This window comes from Hemitrygon akajei, chromosome 10, assembly GCF_048418815.1.
Source record: "Hemitrygon akajei chromosome 10, sHemAka1.3, whole genome shotgun sequence".
In the NCBI taxonomy this organism is placed as follows: domain Eukaryota; kingdom Metazoa; phylum Chordata; class Chondrichthyes; order Myliobatiformes; family Dasyatidae; genus Hemitrygon; species Hemitrygon akajei.
Genome location: NC_133133.1, coordinates 46,215,620 through 46,236,161, shown reverse-complemented (window position 1 = coordinate 46,236,161; position 20,542 = coordinate 46,215,620). Strand labels below are relative to the sequence as shown.

At 42.4% G+C, this 20,542-nt stretch overlaps 1 protein-coding gene across 1 annotated transcript in view; it reads left to right on the top strand.

Annotated features, from left to right (window-relative positions):
- The first annotated feature begins 4,626 nt into the window (after positions 1-4,626).
- The window catches only part of LOC140734347 (ribose-phosphate pyrophosphokinase 1), a 50,406-nt gene continuing 34,490 nt past the window's right edge, over positions 4,627-20,542 (top strand). The window contains exon 1 of the mRNA XM_073058173.1: positions 4,627-4,901. Within this exon, the coding sequence (XP_072914274.1) occupies positions 4,780-4,901 (122 nt within the window). The 5' untranslated portion in view covers positions 4,627-4,779. The remainder of the gene's footprint in view (positions 4,902-20,542) is intronic.

The window sequence follows — 20,542 nt, the reverse complement described above, 5'->3', positions numbered from 1 at the left end:
TCCTCCTCCTTACCTTTACCACCAGCTCCCGACTTATTCTCTACCTTAGCCGGTGGACTTTCTTTACCGTCCCTACTGCCTTTCTGGTAACTCTTATTTGAGGAAAACTTTGTCTTGTGGGTTAGGGCATATTCATCTGCTAACCTGGCAAATTCTGATATAGACTTATTCGTCTTCTCGTTCAGATACATCCGGATATTATCCGAAACACAACCTTTAAATTCCTCAATCAGAATTAACTCTCTGAAACGATGGAAATCCTCCTCCACCCTCTCTGCAGCACACCAGCGATCCAAGAGCACACCCTTTTCATAGGCAAACTCTGCATACGTCTGATTCCACAGTTTCTTTAAATCTCTGAACTTTTGTCTATACGCTTCAGGTACCAACTCGTAGGCCCGAAGGATAACCTATTTTACTTCCTCATAATCCTCAGACTCATCCATGGACAATGCCGCATATGTCCGTTGAGCCTTACTTTTTAATGCACTTTGTAACAACGCCACCCACTGATCTCTGGGCCACTTCTGATTCACTGCCACCTTTTCAAAATGCAAGTAGTAACTATCAACATCTGTCTCCTCGAACGGAGGTACTAACCTAAACTCCCTACTAACATTAAACCTCAACTGAGCCTTCCCCTCGGTCTCTTCCCTGTTGCTTCAACCTCTCCATTTCCAGCGCATGCTGCCTCTGTTTCTCCTTCTCCCTTTCCTCCATCTCCCTTTCAGCTCTTTCCTTCTCCCTTTTCGCCTCCAACTCCCTTAGCTGGAGCTAATACTCCCTTTTCTTCTGTTCTGTGCCCAACCTTAATCTTTCCATCTCTAACTGAACCACCCCAACAACTGGTTTCTTCTCAGGGAACAGATCCAATACCACGGTCGTAAACACATCCTCGGATATATAATGCTGGGCTATGGCCCTCTGTATCTCCCACTTTTTCATTGACGACTTCACCTCTGGGAGATTTAAACATTTCACAATATTCACCAAGTCTGTCTTTTTGGCATCCTCTAGCACCTTCAAAGTCGGGTTTTCTATAAATTTGTCTATTTCCAACTCTGCTGGTTTCCCGTCTGGTTACCCACGCAACCAGATCAAATAATGGACTTATAGCCCGATTCACTGGCCCCCCAATTTGGTAATCAAATCTTGAGATGAGGCCCCAATTTGTTACGTATCCCGTAACTGAGTGTCTTACCAGCACAGAAAGGAGTATCCGTTGAAGTCTGGTGGTACTATTTCCAAACAGTGTTTATTAGTAAAATATACAAATCAATATCAACAATGCAAATATATAGATAATAAACGTTAGCAATACTAAATCTAAAAGTGTGGGTATAATAATAATCAAGCTCTATTAACGTCTAGGGGATAATGAATTGACATATGTGAATATAAAGTTCAGTTCAGCTCATACGAGCTGAGGTAGATGTTGGGGGGGAGGAGAGAGAGAGAGAGAGAGAGAGAGAGAGAGAGAGAGAGAGAGAGAAACGAGAAAACAGTAATAGTTACAGCCAGGCAAACCTTCCTTTACGTTCTTGATCCATCGATGTGTTGTTGTGGCCATTCAGGTGTGATCCCTCTATCCTTCAGCTAGATCGTTCTTCTGTGGTGGACTCGTCACCCAGGCAAGGGTGGACACACACACAAGCCCCCCACCAGCCCTGCTATAACACTGTGAGTTAAACTGACCGATCCTTTGTTCGGTCTCCGATGCCCCACACCTTCTCGTGGGTTCCAACACTCAAGCAGTGCTCAATAGTGTGTCTCCTGGTGTGTCTGAGGGGTGTCTCCCCAGACCTCACTTTTATTCCTACTCACAGGGTGTCAGGTGTCAATCATTTTTGAATGGCTTTGTCCATCAAACCAGCCCAATCTGGCTGTCCACTGAGGAATTTTAATGAACAGAATAGTATAAGGTAAACAATCCTTCTCAGAAGCCATAAGTCTTTCAGAAGTCATAATATGCTGGAACAACAAGCCTCTCTCCCCTCTCTTATCAGTAGCAGATGTTCTGGCATGTTTTGTTCCATCTCTTTCTCTCTCATTAGCAGCATGGCAACAGTAACGGTTTGCAATTCTCCCGGGGGGGGGGGGGGGTGGGACATGGGCAACTCTGCACCCTTCTGCCCATCAGAGCTGTTCATCCTTCGTAACATGTGCAACTCGCAAAACTACTAGCTATTCTACTAAATATGCATCTTCTGGACCATTATCCCTGCAATTGCACTTTTGGAGGTGTGCTTTTGAACCACCTGAACTATATGGTGTTTTTGCAGTGTCCTGAAGGAACTGGACTTTCAAGAATGTAGGTACAGCCATCACCACGGCAGCTATTGCTGGGGCATACTTCAAGCTGGATTGAAGCAGACTGAAAACACTTTTGAATATATATCCTCGATGGTGAGTAGGCTAGTGCCAATGATGGAGCTGGCTGGGTTTAAACCTTGTGCATTGGTGCCTCCATACCAGAAGGTGATGCAACCAGTCACGGTACAACCATCTCAAAGGCTGGGTGGGGAGGGACCAAATGACATTTGAGATGCATTCTCAATGTCCATTGGTACTGCCACCAATGTACACTGTGACAGCCTCTCTGATACTTTTCAAGTGTATTACTTAAGCAGGAAACATGAGTGGCTTTGATGCATTATAAGGAAACAGATTGAGTTGATGATACAATAAACAAAGCAAGATATGTTCCAATTGTATTTACTGTATATAAAATCATAGAGTTATGGACACAAACAATATGAAATGAGGCCCTTCAACCCAATGAGTCTGCATCCACCAGCACTGCCCATTTCACATTAATCCCACATTATCCTGTTTAGATTCTGTCCATGTTCTCTTTAACTTCAGCCAGATTCTATGATTTGCCTGCACAATAAAAGTCAATTGACCAACCATGCTGCGCATCCTTGGGATGTGGTAGTAAACCAGAGCTCCCAGAGGAAAACCACATGGTCAAGGTGAGAACATACATACTCCACTCAGTCCACACCCTGAGATCAGACTTGAACCAGGTTACTAGCAGCTCTATCAGCTATACCACTGTGGTGCCCTGTAATGCAGGAAGTATACCTACTTGTAAAAAAAATTCAAGCCCACTTACTCAACTCTTTATCCAATGTATTGATGATTATATCAATGCTGCTTTCCACAAAACTCAAAATATACATGCTTTTTCCTGTAAGAACTCCACTATATTCCCCATCTTCTCTAGTTCCTACATTTTTGTTCTAATGTTGCTGTGTTCCATACCAATGTTTTCGAGATGTATTTCTTTATCCTAAACTACGGCTTGATCTCCACCATATTGGCAGTGTTGTCTGCTATGTCTATATTTTTTCACTCTATACGTGCTCCCACCTCCCCTCCATTCTCTCAGAACTAACATAGGCTTACTTTAAGCCCTTTAAGCTTACTGTCCACCAAACCAGACCCCGCAAGATGCCACATTTAATCACAACTTCATTCAGCAATTCAAAGGCCAATTCTTATAAAATTCACGTGGTTTTTGCCTTTCCACAGTGCTGCTGGACATACTGAGAATTTCCCATTTTAATTAGTTTTCCTTCACTCCTCATTCTTCTCTTTTTTTATTTACTGGGTAATTAGTAAACCTTCACCACCCTGTCCCAGCTATAGAACCACTACATGCATCAAAGTTTCTCTTGGTTCCCACCTTACCAAAGGTACTCTTTTGTTATCAATTCTCACACTCGTTCTGTAATTTAAAGCATGCTTGTTTTTCAGCTGTGTCTCATTTTGATGAAAGATCATTGACCTAAAATGATAACCTTCTTTCTGCTTCCTGGCCTAATCTTAATCCTGACAACTGGCCTGCTGATTATGTGGAGCATTTTCTGGGCTCACCAAGGTTATTCTTGCACTCAAATGCTTTTGCAATAAACGACAGGGAAAGAAATGCAGAAAATAATTCAAGCCCATAATATATCATTAGAACACAATATCTTCTGAATTCAAAATGAGTATTATTTATTATTTTTGTACTCAACTGGTCGAGCATTGATTATTCAGAGATAAGAGAAATAATAGTTAAGATCTATTGTCAAAGCAAAAACAAAGGAATTGTGAATTTAATGAGCCAAATGCGAGATACTGTACTAAAAAATGTTGAAAATGCCAAACAAAAACTGAAACTGCTGCAAATACTCAGCAGCCATACAGTATCTGTGGAGAAAGAAACAACCTAGGCATAATATTACTAAATAGAAAAGAATGCTTGATAGTTCCACGCAAAATACTATGCACATATCTTTACGTATGTATTTTATTTAATGAAGCAATGTAGAACTGAAATATTAACATAATTTTGCACTGGTGTTATTTGCTGAACAGTTGCATCATTTTCTGATTCAACTTGAAATTTAAAACGTATAAGACGTATAATACTTCCCTTTTGCATTGTGTAGACCTGGTGCAGTTAAAGTTAAACGCGGTCTGTATCTAATCTAAGTGCCAATATAAATATTGCTCTTCAACCTGAAAACATATTACGCAGCCCCGCTGAGCAGTCAGGAAGATTGACAGGTTCCGGACGAATCAGCAGTCCAGCTACGGCGGTAGTCCCACCCTAATAAAAACATAAAGTACCTGCCCACCACACCGTCCTTCCCCTCACTCTCACCAAACATGGTGGCGTAGGGTCAGCGTCTTAAAATCAGAGTCTCATCGATTTGTACTTACAATCTCTTAACAAATTAAGCTGTTTTAATTTATTATAAGTTATATTATAAGGAAAATAGAAAAATGCCTAATATCAAAATTTTCAGCGGTAGTTCTCACCAGGATTTATCACAGAAGATCGCCGATCGGTTGGGGCTGGAGCTTGGGAAAGTAGTCACGAAAAAATTCAGTAATCAAGAGACGTGGTGAGTACAATGAGGGAAGAGGCTGCGGTTGCTGCCCGCATGGGTAGTATAATTTTACAACCGACATAAAAGACCTGTTTATTTTTAGTGCGTGACTGTGGAGAACTCGTTTGTTAAAGTTGCTGTGGCCTTGTGGTCAAAGCGCGGGCACGCTGTCGCTCGCAAAGTAGGTCGGGATTTGTTGTTTTTTCCCTCCCCTCGCGCCCTAGTTCTGAGTTGGAGATCCGTCGCTTCCGACTACAACTTCCAGTAGGCCTCGACCGGCGGTAAAACCACGTTGCAACTGGCTGCTGGTTGGAAGAAAACGCGAGAAACAAAAAGGAGTTGTTATTATTTTAAAATTTTTCCCTGCGTAATCATACCTTTTACTTTCCTGACGCTGCCTTTTGTATTAATTGTACCTTCTAGTGCAGACTTTCTATCTCTTGAAATTGTGACCTTGGTTATACTATTGTAAATCGTGCAACCTTAACAACGCCAGATTATCGGTTATTGCGGTGATTGTACCTAATAAGTTAACAGCACAATGCTTAATTTAAGTCTAAGATTCAATTATGTTATTAATCAGACATATTATTGAGTTGTGTTGTTTTAGCACAATGCTGGTGTTTTCAACTTCTGGGACTGATTTCAAGCCCCTTTTCAAAGCGACGCGAGCAACTGCGGATGCTGATTTCTGGAGTAAAAGTAAGAAACACTGAAAGCAAAGGGATGGAAGAGATTTTGGGGCAAGACTGCATAAAAAATGAAAGTTCAGGGAAGATGGCGATAGTGCGAAGTGATAAGGAAGGGTGAGACAGGCTAATAGATGATGGGTGGAAACAAAAAAAGGTAGGGGGAAAAGTAGAGACAGAAACCAAGCGAGTTCAAGACCCAGTTTCAGATGGAAAGATTAAGGATCGAGGCTGAGGAGAAGCGAAGAGCGCAACAACACGAATTTGAGTTACGAGTAAAACAGCTCGAGGCTGAGGAAGCAGAAAGACAGAGACATTTCGAGAGGGAGATGTGACAGCTGAGAGGTCCAGTGTTGGACCCTGATGATTTTTATAGCTTGAAAGCTGGTTGTAATTGAAGAATTTCAGAAGTGTGTTTCGGATAATGTAAGGGGATTCCGAGATGAAAAGGATGCAGCTACCTCGCGGGAGTCTGCTGGGTTGGCAGACGAGGTGGTTTTAGCCCACAAGGTTGAGTTTACTCTGGATGAGAGTTTCTCCGGAGAGTAGCTGGGAGGATCAGGGGAACCTGGAATTTGAAACTGAGACTGGTATTGAAAGCCTAGAAGAGGCAGCTGTCCCGTTTGCCTGTGTTCAGGTTGTTGAAGTACCTGTGGATTCACAGGGTACTGAACCTTGTGCTGAAACTCAGTGAAGGTCTGAGGTGTCTGACTTGGTGGAAAAGGAATGCAGTCCTTTTGTGTCAGATGGACTTGGTTCAGTAAGTAAGGAGTTAATCCTGGTACCAGCGGAAATTGAAGATTCTCAGTCACTTGTGTTAGAAGGTGTTCTAAAAGTTAGTGATGAGGTGAATCTTATTGAAGATATTGGGAAAAGTATTGTTCCTGGATTTTTGAATAAAGTACCTGTGAAGTCTGGATTGGTTTCAAGACAATAGTAGGTGCAGGAGTAGGCCATTTGGCCCTTCTAGCCAGCACCGCCATTCACTGTGATCATGGCTGATCACACACAATCAGTACCCCATTCCTGCCCTCTCCCCATATCCCTTGACCCTGTTAACTATAAGAGCTCTATCTAACTCTCTCTTGAATGCATCCAGAGACTTGGCCTCCACTGCCTTCTGGGGCAGAGCATTCCACATATCCACCACTCTCTGGGTGAAAAAGTTTTTCCACATCTCTGTTCTAAATGGCCTACCCCATATTCTTAAACTGTGGCCTCTAGTTCTGGACTCGCCCATCAGCGGGAACATGCTTCCTGCCTCCAGTGTGTCCAATCCCTTAATAATCTTATATGTTTCAATCAGATCCCCTCTCATCCTTCTAAATTCCAGTGTATACAAGCCCAGTCGCTCCAATCTTTCAACATATGACAGTCCCGCCATTCTGGGAATTAACCTTGTGAACTTACGCTGCACTCCCTCAATATCAAGAATGTCCTTCCTCAAATTTGGAGACCAAAACTGCACACAATACTCCAGGTTTGGTCTCACCAGGGCCCTGTACAGCTGCAGAAGGACCTCTTTACTCCTATACTCAATTCCTCTTGTTATAAAGGCCAGCATGCCATTAGCTTTCTTCACTGCCTATTGTACCTGCATGCTTGCTTTCATTAACTGATGTACAAGACCTTTGACTTTGCTGAGAGAAACAGCTCTCTCAGATGCTGAGACAGTACAGTCGGCCCTCCTTATCCGCGGATTCCGCATGCGCGGATTCAACCAACCACAGATCGGGAAAACCCAGAAGTTCTCTCTCCAGCACTCGTCATTTGAGCATGTACAGACTATTTTTTCTTGTCATTATTCCCTAAACAATACAGTATAACAACTATTTACATAGCATTTACATTGTATTAGGTATTATAAGTAATCTAGAAATGACTTAGAAGTACAGGCAGTCCCCGGGTTATGAATGAGTTCCATTCCTGAATCCGTCTTTAAGTTGGATTTGAAGTTGAAACAGGTACATCCGGTATTATTTAGCATCAGTCAAATGTTTTTCTTAGTATATAGTACATATTTTACCTTTCTATGCATATAAAACACTTAAGAAACATATGTATTTCAATAATTAAACCACTGCGTTGCTTAGTAATAATTGTAGCTTTCATCGGGGCCGGGCCTTTCACATGCTCTATTAAAATTGTTCCGATTGTTGACCGGCCGTAGCCTAACACTTTTCCAATGACCAATGGCGTTTCACCTCTTTCCGATTGCTTTATTACTTCCACCTTATTTTGAATTGCAATCGTGATTATTTTCGTGAACAGAAACACTGCGAATTCAAAGCTACACTGGGTCTTAATGACCACCACACTGAACGTGTTAAATAAAGTCCCGGGTTCCGCTGAGTCCTAAAGACCACTGCACTATTTCAGGTTAAATAAGGGACTTCAGCATCCGCATTTTTTGGTATCCGCGGGGGGTCTTGGAACCAATCCCCCGCGGATCAGGAGGGTCGACTGTACATGCTGATTTGTTAAACTATATTTTGGAATTTAAAGATAAGCAACTTGGGTGATGTTCAAGTTTGTGATTTGGAGAGACCATCAGCAGGTGTTATTATGGAAACATTTGGAACTAAAGATCTTGGAGATAAATTTAAAAGTGAAATAGAGATTAGTATTTGTATATGCTTCTGTAATGTGCTACATGATAATCACATGTATTGCTTTATATTCTGTAATGTACAGTTAAACTAAAAAAATTTCCTTCATAAAAATTTTCTTTAAAGGAAGGGGGTGTTATGTACCCTTAGGGTTCATATTTTCTGTGGACAATCACTTTAAAATGTAGGGAGAATGAGACTGACTTTTGGACACTTTGAGCTGTTACAAAGAGAGAGAGGGAGGTGTCTAAGGCAGAGACCCTGTTATTAAAAGAGAGACAGACAGACAGACACAGAGACTGCTCGAAAGATTGATGTTATGGTTTCTCTACAAGTTGTTTACCTTTCCACAAGGACACTTGCCTGCTTACAGAGAGGAGGATGGAGCAGGTTGATGGACAGCTGGTGTCCAGCATGTGGAGATAAATGCCAGGTCCGCTGATACACAGACAGACACATGGTTTTGGACACTGGACGAGCTTTGTTGTACCCACAGGAAGGTGGGGTTTTTGGAGGATCAATTCAGGGAATCGATCAGTGGCTCTCACAGTGTGAAAAGGTGAGACCGGTGAGGAATTATTTGTGTGTCCACCTTCGCCTGGGTGATAATTCCATTACTGAAGAATGGTCATACGTGTTATGGTCACAGTCGGAGGACAAAGGGGATTTCAGAAGACAATGGGAAGATTGACGGCATCAGCCCATCCCCCCTCTCTCCCCCTCCCCCCTCTGCGGCAACCCTGACCTCAAATCCGCCCACCTCCAGAGCCATGAAAATCTGGCACCCTGAAGGCATGCTAGTCTTCCAGGTCGCATTGTTAGCATATCGAAAAACGGTCAGTCACAAGTCCCTGAGAGCAGGTCCTATTCCCGCAAAGAACCGAAGTCAGCATCTTCAAAGTCAGGCCAGAGTCTTCAAAAGAACTCTGAAAAGGAAAAAAGAGAGATATTAAAGATAGAAATAGAGCTGTTTCTGAAGGTGCAAGCAAAGGAGTCATCATCCTAAGTGTCATCCAAAGCTCCACCCTCAACTTCCCCTTCCTGAAGTCCACAGTCAATTCCTTGGACTTAACTGATGTTGGATTCTGGTTCTTAAATCTAAGGTTCTTTTATAAGTCTGGAATGAGGCATAAACTGCCTCATCATCTTAAGAGTTGTTGGAACAAAGGGAACATGAACAGAACAGTGACAGGAGTTTACTTCTGAAAGAGAGAAACTAAAGATGGTTCTAACATAAAATAGCTACTTTTATACCCATATAGACAATCCATTCAAATTAATTGATAACAATAACCCAGTTAGAAAGCACTAAGTTTATACTGAAGTAAAACATAACTAATGAGAAAATACTCATTCACTTAATGAAAGGACAAAGAAGCTTCCAGAATTATACTTTGTATAGTCATTAAGTGTTATACTTATGGCCATTTAAAATACAAGCAGATAATTGTTAAACTGCAAAGAAAATGACAAACAGTTGGATCCAACATGATTGTAAGGTTGTTTTAACGCTACTCAGTTGATCTGTCTCATTGCCATCTGAGATCCTGTGAACAAGAGTTGTGTTATCGACAAATTTATAGATGATGTTTGAGCTGTACTAGCCGCACATTCATGGATATAGAGAGAGCAGAGCAGTGGGCCGGGCACACATTGAGGTGCACCAGTGTTGATTGTCAGCAAGAAGATATTACCAATCTGCGCTGACTGTTGTCTCAATGAAGAGGTCAGGAATCCACTTGCAGAAGGAGGTACAGAGGCCTAGGTTTTGAAGCTTATTGACTATTGATTAACGATGATGCTGTTGAATGCTTAGCTGTAATCAATAAACAGCAGCCTTAAATAGGTATTGCCGTTGTCCAGATGTCCAAGACTGAGTGGGTTACCAGTGAGATTACATCTGCTGTAGATCTATTGTGGCAGCAGGCAAATTGCAGCAGGTTATGACCAACCTCTCAAAGCACATCATCACAGTAGATGTGAGTGTAACTGGCTGATAGCTGTTGAGGCAGCTCTTGGCACTGGTATGATTGATGCCCTTTTGAAGCAGGTGGGAACTTCCAATTGCAGCAGTGAGAGATTGAAGATGTCCTTGAACTCTCCCACTGGTTGATTGGCACAGGTTTTCAGTGCCCTTGCAGTTACACCCTCATGAAGGATGTTCTGACATTGGCTCTTGAGACAGATCACTGGGTCGCTAGAAGCTGCAGGGATTCGCACAGGTGTAGTTTTATTCTGCCTTTCAAAGCGTGCATAAGTGGAATTGAGCTCATCTGAGTGAAACATCACAGCCATTTATCATATTAGGTTTGGTCTTGTTGGAAATAATGGCTACAAACACTGCTAGAGCTGATGTGCATCCAGTTCCATCTCAATATTCAATCAGAATTGCCTTTTCACTCTTAAAATATCCCTCCATAGATAATACCTGGACTTTTTGTTGAGTTCTGGATCGGCAGTATTGAATGCCACACATCTTGCCCTCAGCAAATTGAATCTCCTGGTTTATTCACAATTTCTGGTTTGGGTATGTCTGGTATGTTCTTGATTGCACAGACTCATGCACACAGATCTTTATGAAGTGACAACTGTGGCATTTTCATTCAGACTTAAAGATGAATTCCTGAATATCGTCCAGTCCACCAATTCGAAGCAGTCCTGCAAGTGCTCCTTGTTATGAATGTGCCACAGCTCTGAGGGGCCGAAGGGTGCGGGGTAGCCCCCTCCTTTGTGAGAATCGCAAGATCACTATTGAGTCAATTCAGGAGACCCAGGAAATGAGAGAAAGACATGCAGAATCCACAAGGCGTTGGAATGTGCCTTGGCCTCCGAGAGGCGGACCCATTGATGCCGGCTATTGTCTCTTGAAGACGGACTTGTGTATTGCATCCTGGACGATGCAGCGACACCACAGGCAATGAACCGAGGGGGAAGTTGGTGGAGGGATTGCATCATCTCAACCTGATTGGCATCTGAGACCCTGTGAGTCAGGATAAAAGAGGGTCTGTGGGAACAGCCCCTCAGACGCACCAGAAGAAACGCTAGTGATCCCATAATAGCGAAAGTCGGTGGAAGGCCACGTGCGTCCGCTTCCATTTGCCCGGAATCTGTGACCTTTGCCACGGAAAAACGGTTTTTAGCTAACAACGGGGAACTCAACTCTCAACGACTCTTGAAGGATTGACATCATAAACGGAATGGGCAAGTTTTAACCCGTCTCTCTCTCTCTCTCTCTCTCTCTCTCTCTCTCCAACAATTGCCACACAGGGTCCCCAACGGCTGCAGCCTGTATGAACTGAACGAACTATATATTTCCATCGGACAATTCATTATCCCCTAGACAATGATACATTATTATTATTATTATACCCGCGCTTTTAGATTTAGTATTGACGACGTATATTATCTGTGTGTTTGCATTGATATTATTTTTGTGTATTCCTATCAATAAATACTGTTTAAAAATAGTGCCATCAGACTTCAACGGACCTCTCTATCTTTGCTGGTAAGTGACCCAGTTACGGGGTACGTAACATCCTCCACTTCCCTTAACCATTTGTGGTGGTGTCCTCACTCTCTGCCTGTACACTGGAAGAAGTACTTCCAGGTGATTAGACTTGCCAAAAGTCCAGGCGTGGGGTGACATGTTAAGCATTTTTGATGGTGTAACAGTAGTCAAGTGTGCTGGTTCCACAGGTGATACGGTGATTGATCAGAGACTTTTTCAGGCTGGCTTGGTTGAAATCCCATGCGGTAATCTGGAAAGCATCAGGGTGTGCTGCTTCATGACTGCTCACCACAATGTTCAGCTCCTCCAGTGTCAATCGGAACAGGGAGTAATGCAGGCATCGTCTTCCAAAAGTCCATCTCCATCTCCTTTGTCTTACTAATGTTGAGCTGCAGATGATTCAGCTTGTATCATCCTCCTGTCCTTCCTTTAAGCACACAACTATTGCTGCGTCAGAGAATTTCTGCAGATGATATGACTCAGTGTTGCATCTGAAGACTATAAACTAGTCCAGGATTCATTTTCTTGTGGTCATTGACAGTAAGTAGAAACAAAAGAATCAATGAGAAACCACATACAAGAGATAGACAAACAACCAATGTACAAAAGACGACAAACTGCAAATACAAAAAGAAAATAAATGAGAACTAAGTATCATGAGCACATGTTGTAGACTTCTTAAATGTGAGTTAGTAGGTTGTGTAATTAGTTCAGTGTGGGGTGAATGAAGTTATACCTCTGGTACAAGAACCTGATGGTTGAAAGGAAGTCAAACACGAGGAAATCTGCCGATGCTGGAAATTCAAGCAACACACAAAATGCTGGTGGAACACAGCAGGCCAGGCAGCATCTATAGGGAGAAGCACTGTCAACGTTTTGACGAAGACTGAGTCCTGACGAAGGGTCTTGGCCCGAAACGTCGACAGTGCTTCTCCCTATAGATGCTGCCTGGCTTGCTGCGTTCCACCAGCATTTTGTGTGTGTTGGTTGAAAGGAAGTAATTGTTCCTGAACTTGGTGCTGTGGGGTTTAAGGTTCCTGTACCTCCAGAAAGCATAGCCTGGATGGTGGGTGTCCTTGATGATGGATGCTGCATTGTGACAGTGCTCCATGTGGATGTGCTCAATGGTGGAGAGAGTTTTACCATTGATGGACTCGGCTGCATCGACTACTATTTGTAGTGTTTTTTCAGTCAAAGGCATTGGTGTTCACATACCAGGCAGCGATGCAACCGGTCAATATTCTTTCCACCTCACAATCTACAGAAGTTTGTCAAAGTTTTAGATAACGTGCCAAATTTTGGCATACTTCTAAGGAAGCATAAGCACTGCAGTATCTTCTTTGTGTTACGAACCCCGTATTTGGGTATCTTACCAGCAGAGATAGAAGTATCAGTTGGAGTCTGGTGATACTATTTTTAACAGTATTTATTAGTAAAAGACACAAAAATAATATCAATGCAAATATACAGATAATATATGTCATCAATACTAAACCTAAAAGTGCGGGTATAATAATAATCAATAAGAAATAAGCTGTATCGTTGTCTAGGGGATAATGAATTGTCCGATGGAAATATAAAGTTCAGTTCAGTTCATGCAGGCTGCAGTAGTTGTGGGTCGCGGTGTTGCAATTGTTGGGGGGGGGGGGAGAGAGAGAAAGCAGTAACAGCTATTGACTTGCCGACTTTCCTTTTATGATCTTGATCCGTCGATGCGCGATTGTTGTGGCCATTCACGTATGACCCCTCCGTCCTTTAGCTAGACCATTCTTCCGTGGCGGACTCGTCACCCAGGCAAGGGTGGACACACACACAAGCCCCCACCAGTCTCATAGCGTCTCTCTTGGTGCGTCCGAGGGGTGTTTCCCCAGACCCTACTTTTATCCCCACTCACGGGGTCTCAGGTGTCAAATCAGGTTGGGATGATGCAACCCATCAACCAGACCGTTCTGGTTGCCCCCTGAGGGGTTTCAATGAATAGAACAGTACTCAATACACAATTCCTTCTCCAAGAGACAATAGCAGTAATCAGTGGTTCCGTTCCGCTTTTGTTAGGAGGAGACATTCCACTTTTGTGTATCTCTGCGTTGTCTCTCTCTCATTAACTGACATGAGCTGTTTATCTCTCTCATTTCCTTGGTATCAGACCTGAAATAATAGCGATTTTGCGATTCTCAAAAGGGGGGGGGCGGCTTTGCACCCTTCTGCCCATCAGAGTTGCTCCTCATTCGTAACATTTGTAAAGGAAGTTACGTACTGGACCCAGGACAGATCCTCTTAAAATTATAGTGCCAAGGAATTTAAAGTTGCTGGCACTCCACCTTTGATCCCCTGATGAGGACTGGCTCCATGGACCTCTGGTTTCATCCTCCTGTAGTCTATAATCAACTCCTGCTGGTATTGAGAGAAGGAGGGAGGGAGAGAGAGAGATGGGTGTTATTGTGGTACCATTCAGCCAGATCAAAATAAATAAATACGTGTATTGATTTGTCACCATCTTAGATTCTGCCCACAACAGCGATATCGTCCGCAAACTTGAAAATGACATTGGAGGTATATTTAGCCTCACAGTCCTGTATAAAATGAGTAGAGCAGGGGGCTAAGTACACAGCCTTGTGGTACAATGATGCTAATGGAGATTGGAGTAGATGCCAATCCAAGCTGATGGGTCGACAAATGAGGAAATCGAGGATCCAATTGCACAAGAAGGTATTGAGGCCTGGGTTGTGGAGCTTATTGATTAGTTTTGAGGATGATGTTATTGAATGCAGAGCTGTAGTCAGTAAAGAGCATCCTGATATGAGTTTTCACTGTTCAGATGTTCCAGAGCTGACTGGAGAGGCATTGAATTGGCATCTGATGTTGATAGGTTGTGACAGTAGGTAAATTGGGGCGAATCCAAGTCGCTCTTCAGGCAGGCGTTGAGATACTTCATCACCATGCTCTCATGAACAAAAGGAAGTACCGTAGATTCCGGATTATAAGCCGCTACTTTTTTCCCACATTTTGAACAGCTTTGAACTCTGCGGCCTATAATCCAGAGCGGCTAATACATGGTTTTTTTTCATGCCGCCTCGTAAACATTTTGCCTCGTAACAGTAGACCAATAAAATTGATGAGTAGTTCACAGAGGTCCAATGAAATTGTACGATAAATCAAGCGCACTTTCACAATTAAATTATTGTAAATCAGTCATTTGTACTCACCCTCATCAACATGGAAAATACTCGAAGAAAAGCAAGACCCGAGCGCGTCAGACCCGATTAGACCCGATCGCATTGCGCAAGCGCGTCAGACCCGATTAGACCCGAGCGAAAACGCTGCTTTTAAGTTAAAGTCGATCAATAACTTTTCCTGGTAGGCTGTAGTATATATATTTTTACCAGTCGCTAGGAGATATTGGAATGTTGTTCGTGCTGTTCAGTAAAAAAGTATATGCAACGTAATTTGTGTTACCGATACGTATGTATATTTAAAAGTAGCGGTGCGGCCTAAAATCCGGTGCGGCCTTTACAATTAAAAAATTGATTTTATTTCTAAAATTAGAGCCTGCGGCTTTTAATCAGGTGCGCTCTGTAGTCCGGAATCTACGGTATTTAAATGGCAGAATGGATTAGTGATGAAATGTAAAAAAAAACAGATGGGTCTAGAGAAGGCACAAATGATGCCAAAGGCATTAAATATCCGTCACTATCCTATTCTAGCTTCTTTGTCCCTATATTGTTCTAAGAAAGATGAAGGAATCCTTTAATGAGCCATCTAAGGCCATCCAGATTAAAGAACAGTGTCAAGTTCCAAGGACTGAGGAGCAGCTTCTGATAAGGATTTTACTGTTCCTATTGCATCCCCTCCCACACCCAGTTCAGTTTTACTTGTCTCATTGCTGCTCTTTTGCACATACATTTTTCACAATCATTCAAATAAAGATTTTGCCTTTTGTTAACCACCTTCCTCCTTACTCGTAAAAGCTATTATGTTGCTAACTTTCAGCAGTACTGACAACCTGAAATGATGGCTTTCTTAAATTGATAGGTTCTGAGTAAAACTTACAAAACAAAGTACCTAGATTGACACCATTGGTGACCAGCAAAAAGCTGCAATTATAGGAATGTGGTGTTCCTGCCTCTTGATCGTGGATTCTCACGAACAGATTTGTAGTTATTTGTCACACGGTATGTATATTTTAGGTGCAGTCCAGACCTTTGCAAGTTAGCATAATACCTTTCAATTTTTCAGTTGTCTCTTTTTGAAACATTCATTTAAATAGCAGGGATTTTTGTTACATTTTTATTTTAAATCAGATTACTTGTCAATAGTGACGCTGGTTCTCCATCAATCCTTTAACTGTTCATCTCACACCAATTCACAAAGTCTTTCCCTCAAATATTTCTGGCTCATGTAGATGTCTTAGCCTGCTCAAGTATGTGCCTGGCAAATTTGACCATATCGTGCAAGCTAATGAACCACTGCAGTATTGGAATGACGTGAGGCTTCAGAATTGCACTGATTCCTGGATGTCAAGAATAAACAAGTACCATCATCCGCAAACTTTGCAACAGAGCCATCAATTTCATCGTCCAAGTCTTAAAACATATAAAGAAGTCCCTGTGGAACACCTCGTAGTTACCAGCAGCCAACCAGAAAAGGATCCCTTTTTTCCCCAGTTTGCCTCCTGCCAATCTCCCACTGCTTTATCCATGCTAGCGTTTTTTCCTGTAATACCATGGCTCTTGTTAAGCAGCCTCACATGTGACACTTTATCAAAGACTTTTAAAAGTCCAAGTCCACAACATCAACTGATCCTCCTTTGTCTATCCTGCTTGTTATTTCTTCAAAGAATTGTCGGGCAAGATTTTCTCTTGAGGAGGCCATGCTGACTGGTCTATTTTACACGTGTCTCCAAGTATTCTGAAGCCACATCCTTAACAATTGACTCCAACGTCTTCCCAACTACTGAGGTCAGACTAATTGGCCTATAGTTTTCTTTTTTCTGCCTCTCTCTCCTCTTTGAAGAGTGGAGTGGCATTTGCAATTTTTTGGTCTTCCAGAACCATTCCAGAATCTAGTGATTCTTGAAAGATCATTACTAATTTCTCCACAATCTCTTCAGCCACCTCTCTCCTAACCCTTGGGTGTGTACCATCTGGCCCTGGTGACTTACCTACATTTTAGTTTCCCACAAGCCTTCTCCTTACAAATTGTAACTTCACATACTTCTGACCCCTGCCACTGGAACTTCACTTCCACCGTACTGTTAATGTCCTCCACAGTGAAGTTTAATGCAAATTACTTACTCAGTTTACCCGCCATTTCCTTGTCCCCCATGATAACCTTTCCAGCATTGTTTTCCATCAGTTCGATATCCACCCCTACCTTTTTTTACACTTTGTGTAAAACTTGGCATTCTCGTTAATATTATTAGCTAGCTTGCATTTGTATTCTATCTTTTCCTTCGTGGCTTTTTGAGTTGCTTTTAGTTGGTTTTTAAAAGCTCCCAATATTTTTTGCTTTATTATATGTTTATTATATGCCCTCTTTGGCTTTTATGTTGGCTTTGACTTGTTAGCCACGGTTGTAGAAACATAGAAACAGAAATCCTATACAGGTGGCCCCTGTTTTTCGAACGTTTGCTTTACGACAGCTCGCTGTTACGAAAGACCTACATTTGTACCTGTTTTCACTAACCAGAGGATTTTCACTTTTATGAAACAAAGACGCCCGCTTTATACATGTGTTTACCCCGAGAAAGACTACAATAACCGTGAAGCCTTGTGCGGGCAGTTGTGTGAGCATGTGTGTACGTGCCGATTTTGTTTTTTTCTCTCCACATCGATTTTGGCTCGCTGTCTTCCCAATTTTGATAAGTGAAACTACACCGTACATACAATATGTACACAACGCTGGAAGAACTCAGCAGGTCAGGCAGCATCTGTGAGAAAAGAGTAGCCAACGTTTCGGGCCGAGACACTTCCATCAGGAATGGGGGGGGGGGGAAGAGAGGGCTGAAGCCCGTACATAGAATATTTCTATTTTATATAGGCTGTAGATTGATCATATCATTCCTGCTTTCACTATATGTTGTGTAATTTTAGATTTTATGTGTTAATTGGTTTGATTGGTAGGTTTTTTTTGGGTCTGGGAACACTCAAAAATTTTTTCCATATAAATTAATGGTAATTGTTTCTTCGCTTTATGATATTTTGGCTTACAAATGGTTTCATAGGAACGCTCTACCTTTGGATTGCGGGGGAAATCTGTAGTATAATATAGGCCCTTCAGCCCACAAAGCTGTGCCAAACATACCCCTAACTTAGAACTACCTAGGCTTTACCCATAGCCCTCTAATTTTCTAAGCCCCATGTAGCCGTTCAGGAGTCTCTTAAAAGACCCTTTTGTTTTGCCTCCACTGCCAGCCCATTCCACGCACTCACCACTCTCTGCGTTTTTTTAAAAAAAACAACAACTTACCCCTGACATCTCCTCTGTATCTACTTTCAACCACCTTAAAACCATGCCCTCTCATGCTAGCCATTTCAGCCCTGGGGAAAAACCTCTGACTATCCACATGATCAATGCCTCAATATCTTGTATACCTCTATCAGGTCGCCTCACATCCTCCATCGCTTCAAGGAGAAAAGGCCGAGTTCACTCAACCTATTCTCATAAGGCATGCTCCCCAATCCAAGCAACATCCTTGTAAATCTCCTCTGCACCTTTTCTTTGGTTTCCACATCCTTCCTGTAATGAGGCGACCAGAACTGAGCATAGTACTCCAAATGGGGTCTGACCAGGGTCCTATATAGCTGCAACATTACCTCTTGACTCTTAAACTCAATCCCACGATTGATGAAGGCCAATGCACCACATGCTTCCTTAACCACAGAGTCAACCTGCATAGCATCTTTGAGTGTCCTATGGACTCAGACCCCTAGATCCCTCATCCTCCACACTACCAAGAGTCTTGCCATTAATACTGTATTCTGCCATCATATTTGACCTACCAAAATGTACCACTTCACACCTATCTGGGTTGAACTCTATTTGCTACTTCTCAGCCTAGTTTTGCATCCTATCAATGTCCTGTTGTAACCTCTGACAGCCCTCCACACTATTCACGACACCCCCAACCTTTGTGTCATCAGCAAATTTACTAACCCATTCCTCCACTTCCTCATCCAGGTCATTTATAAAAATCACAAAGAGCAGCAGTCCCAGAACAGATCTGAGGCGCACCACTGGTCACCAGCCTCCATGCAAAATATGACCCGTCTACAGCCAACCACTGTGTCATCTTTCCTTTAGAATACAACTTCCTCTTTGGGATGTATAGTTGCATGCAAAAGTTTGGGCACCCTGGTCAAAATTTCTGTTACTGTGAATAGCGAAGCGAGTAAAAGATGACCAGATTTCCAAAAGGCATAACGTTAAAGATTACACATTTCTTTAATGTTTTAAGCAAGATTACTTTTTTATTTCCATCTTTTACAGTTTCAAAATAACAAAAAAGGAAAAGGGCCTGAAGCAAAAGTTTGGGCATCCTGCATGGTCGGTACTTAGTAACACTCCCTTTGGCAAATAACACAGCTTGTAAACGCTTTCTGTAGCCAGCTAAGAGTCTTTCAATTCTTGTTTGGGGGATTTTCACCCATTCTACCTTGCAAAAGGCTCCTAGTTCTGTGAGATTCTTGGGCCTGCCCTTTTGAGATCTATCCACAGATTTTTGATGATGTTCAGGTCGGGGGGGGGGGGGGGGGCGGCTGTGAGGGCCATGGCAAAACCTTCAGCTTGCACCACTTGAGGTAGTCCATTGTGGATTTTGAGGTGTGTTTAGGATCATTATCCTGTTGTAGAAGCCATCCTCTTTTCATCTTCAGCTTTTTTTTTACAGACTATGTGATGTTTGCTTCCAGAATTTGCTGGTATTTAATTGAATTAATTCTTCCCTCTACCAGTGAAATGTTCCCCGTGCCACTGGCTGAAACACCAGCCCAAAGCATGATCAGTCCACCCCCATGCTTAACAGTTGGAGAGGTGTTCTTTTCATGTGAAGTTCTGTACCCTTTTTTCTCTAAACGTACCTTTGCTCATTGCAGCCAAAAAGTTCTATTTTAACTTCATCAGTCCACAGGGCTTGTTTCCCAAATGCATCAGGCTTGTTTAGATATTCCTTTGCAAACTTCTGACGCTGAATTCTGTGGTCAGGATGCAGGAAAGGTTTTCTTCTGATGACACTTCCATGAAAGTCATATTTGTGGAGGTGTTGCTGCACAGTAGAACAGTGCACCACCACTCCAGAGTCTGCTAAATCTTCCTGAAGGTCTTTTGCAGTCAAACTGGGGTTTTGATTTGCCTTTCTAGCAATGCTACGAGCAGTTCTCTCAGAAAGTTTTCTTGGTCTTCCAGACCTCAACTTGACCTCCACCTCTATTAACTGCCATTTTTAAATTACATTACAAATTAAGGAAATGGCTACCTGAAAATGCTTTGCCATCTTCTTATCGCCTTCTCCTGCTTTGTGGGCATCATTTATTTTAATTTTCAGAGTGCTAGGCAGCTGCTTAGAGGAGCCCATGGCTGCTGATTGTTGGAACAAGGTTTGAGGAGTCAGGGTATTTACAAAGCTTTGAAATTTGCATCACCTGACCTTTCCTAACAATGACTGTGAACAAGCAATAGCCCTATAAAGCTAATTAAGGTCTGAGACCTTGGTAAAAGTTATCTGAGAGCTCAAATCTCTTGGGCAGCCCAAACTTTTGCATGGTGCTCCTTCCCCTTTTTTTCCACTCTAAAATTGTACAAACCAAAAATAATACACTAATATTGCTTAAAATGTTGAAAAGAATGTTTCAT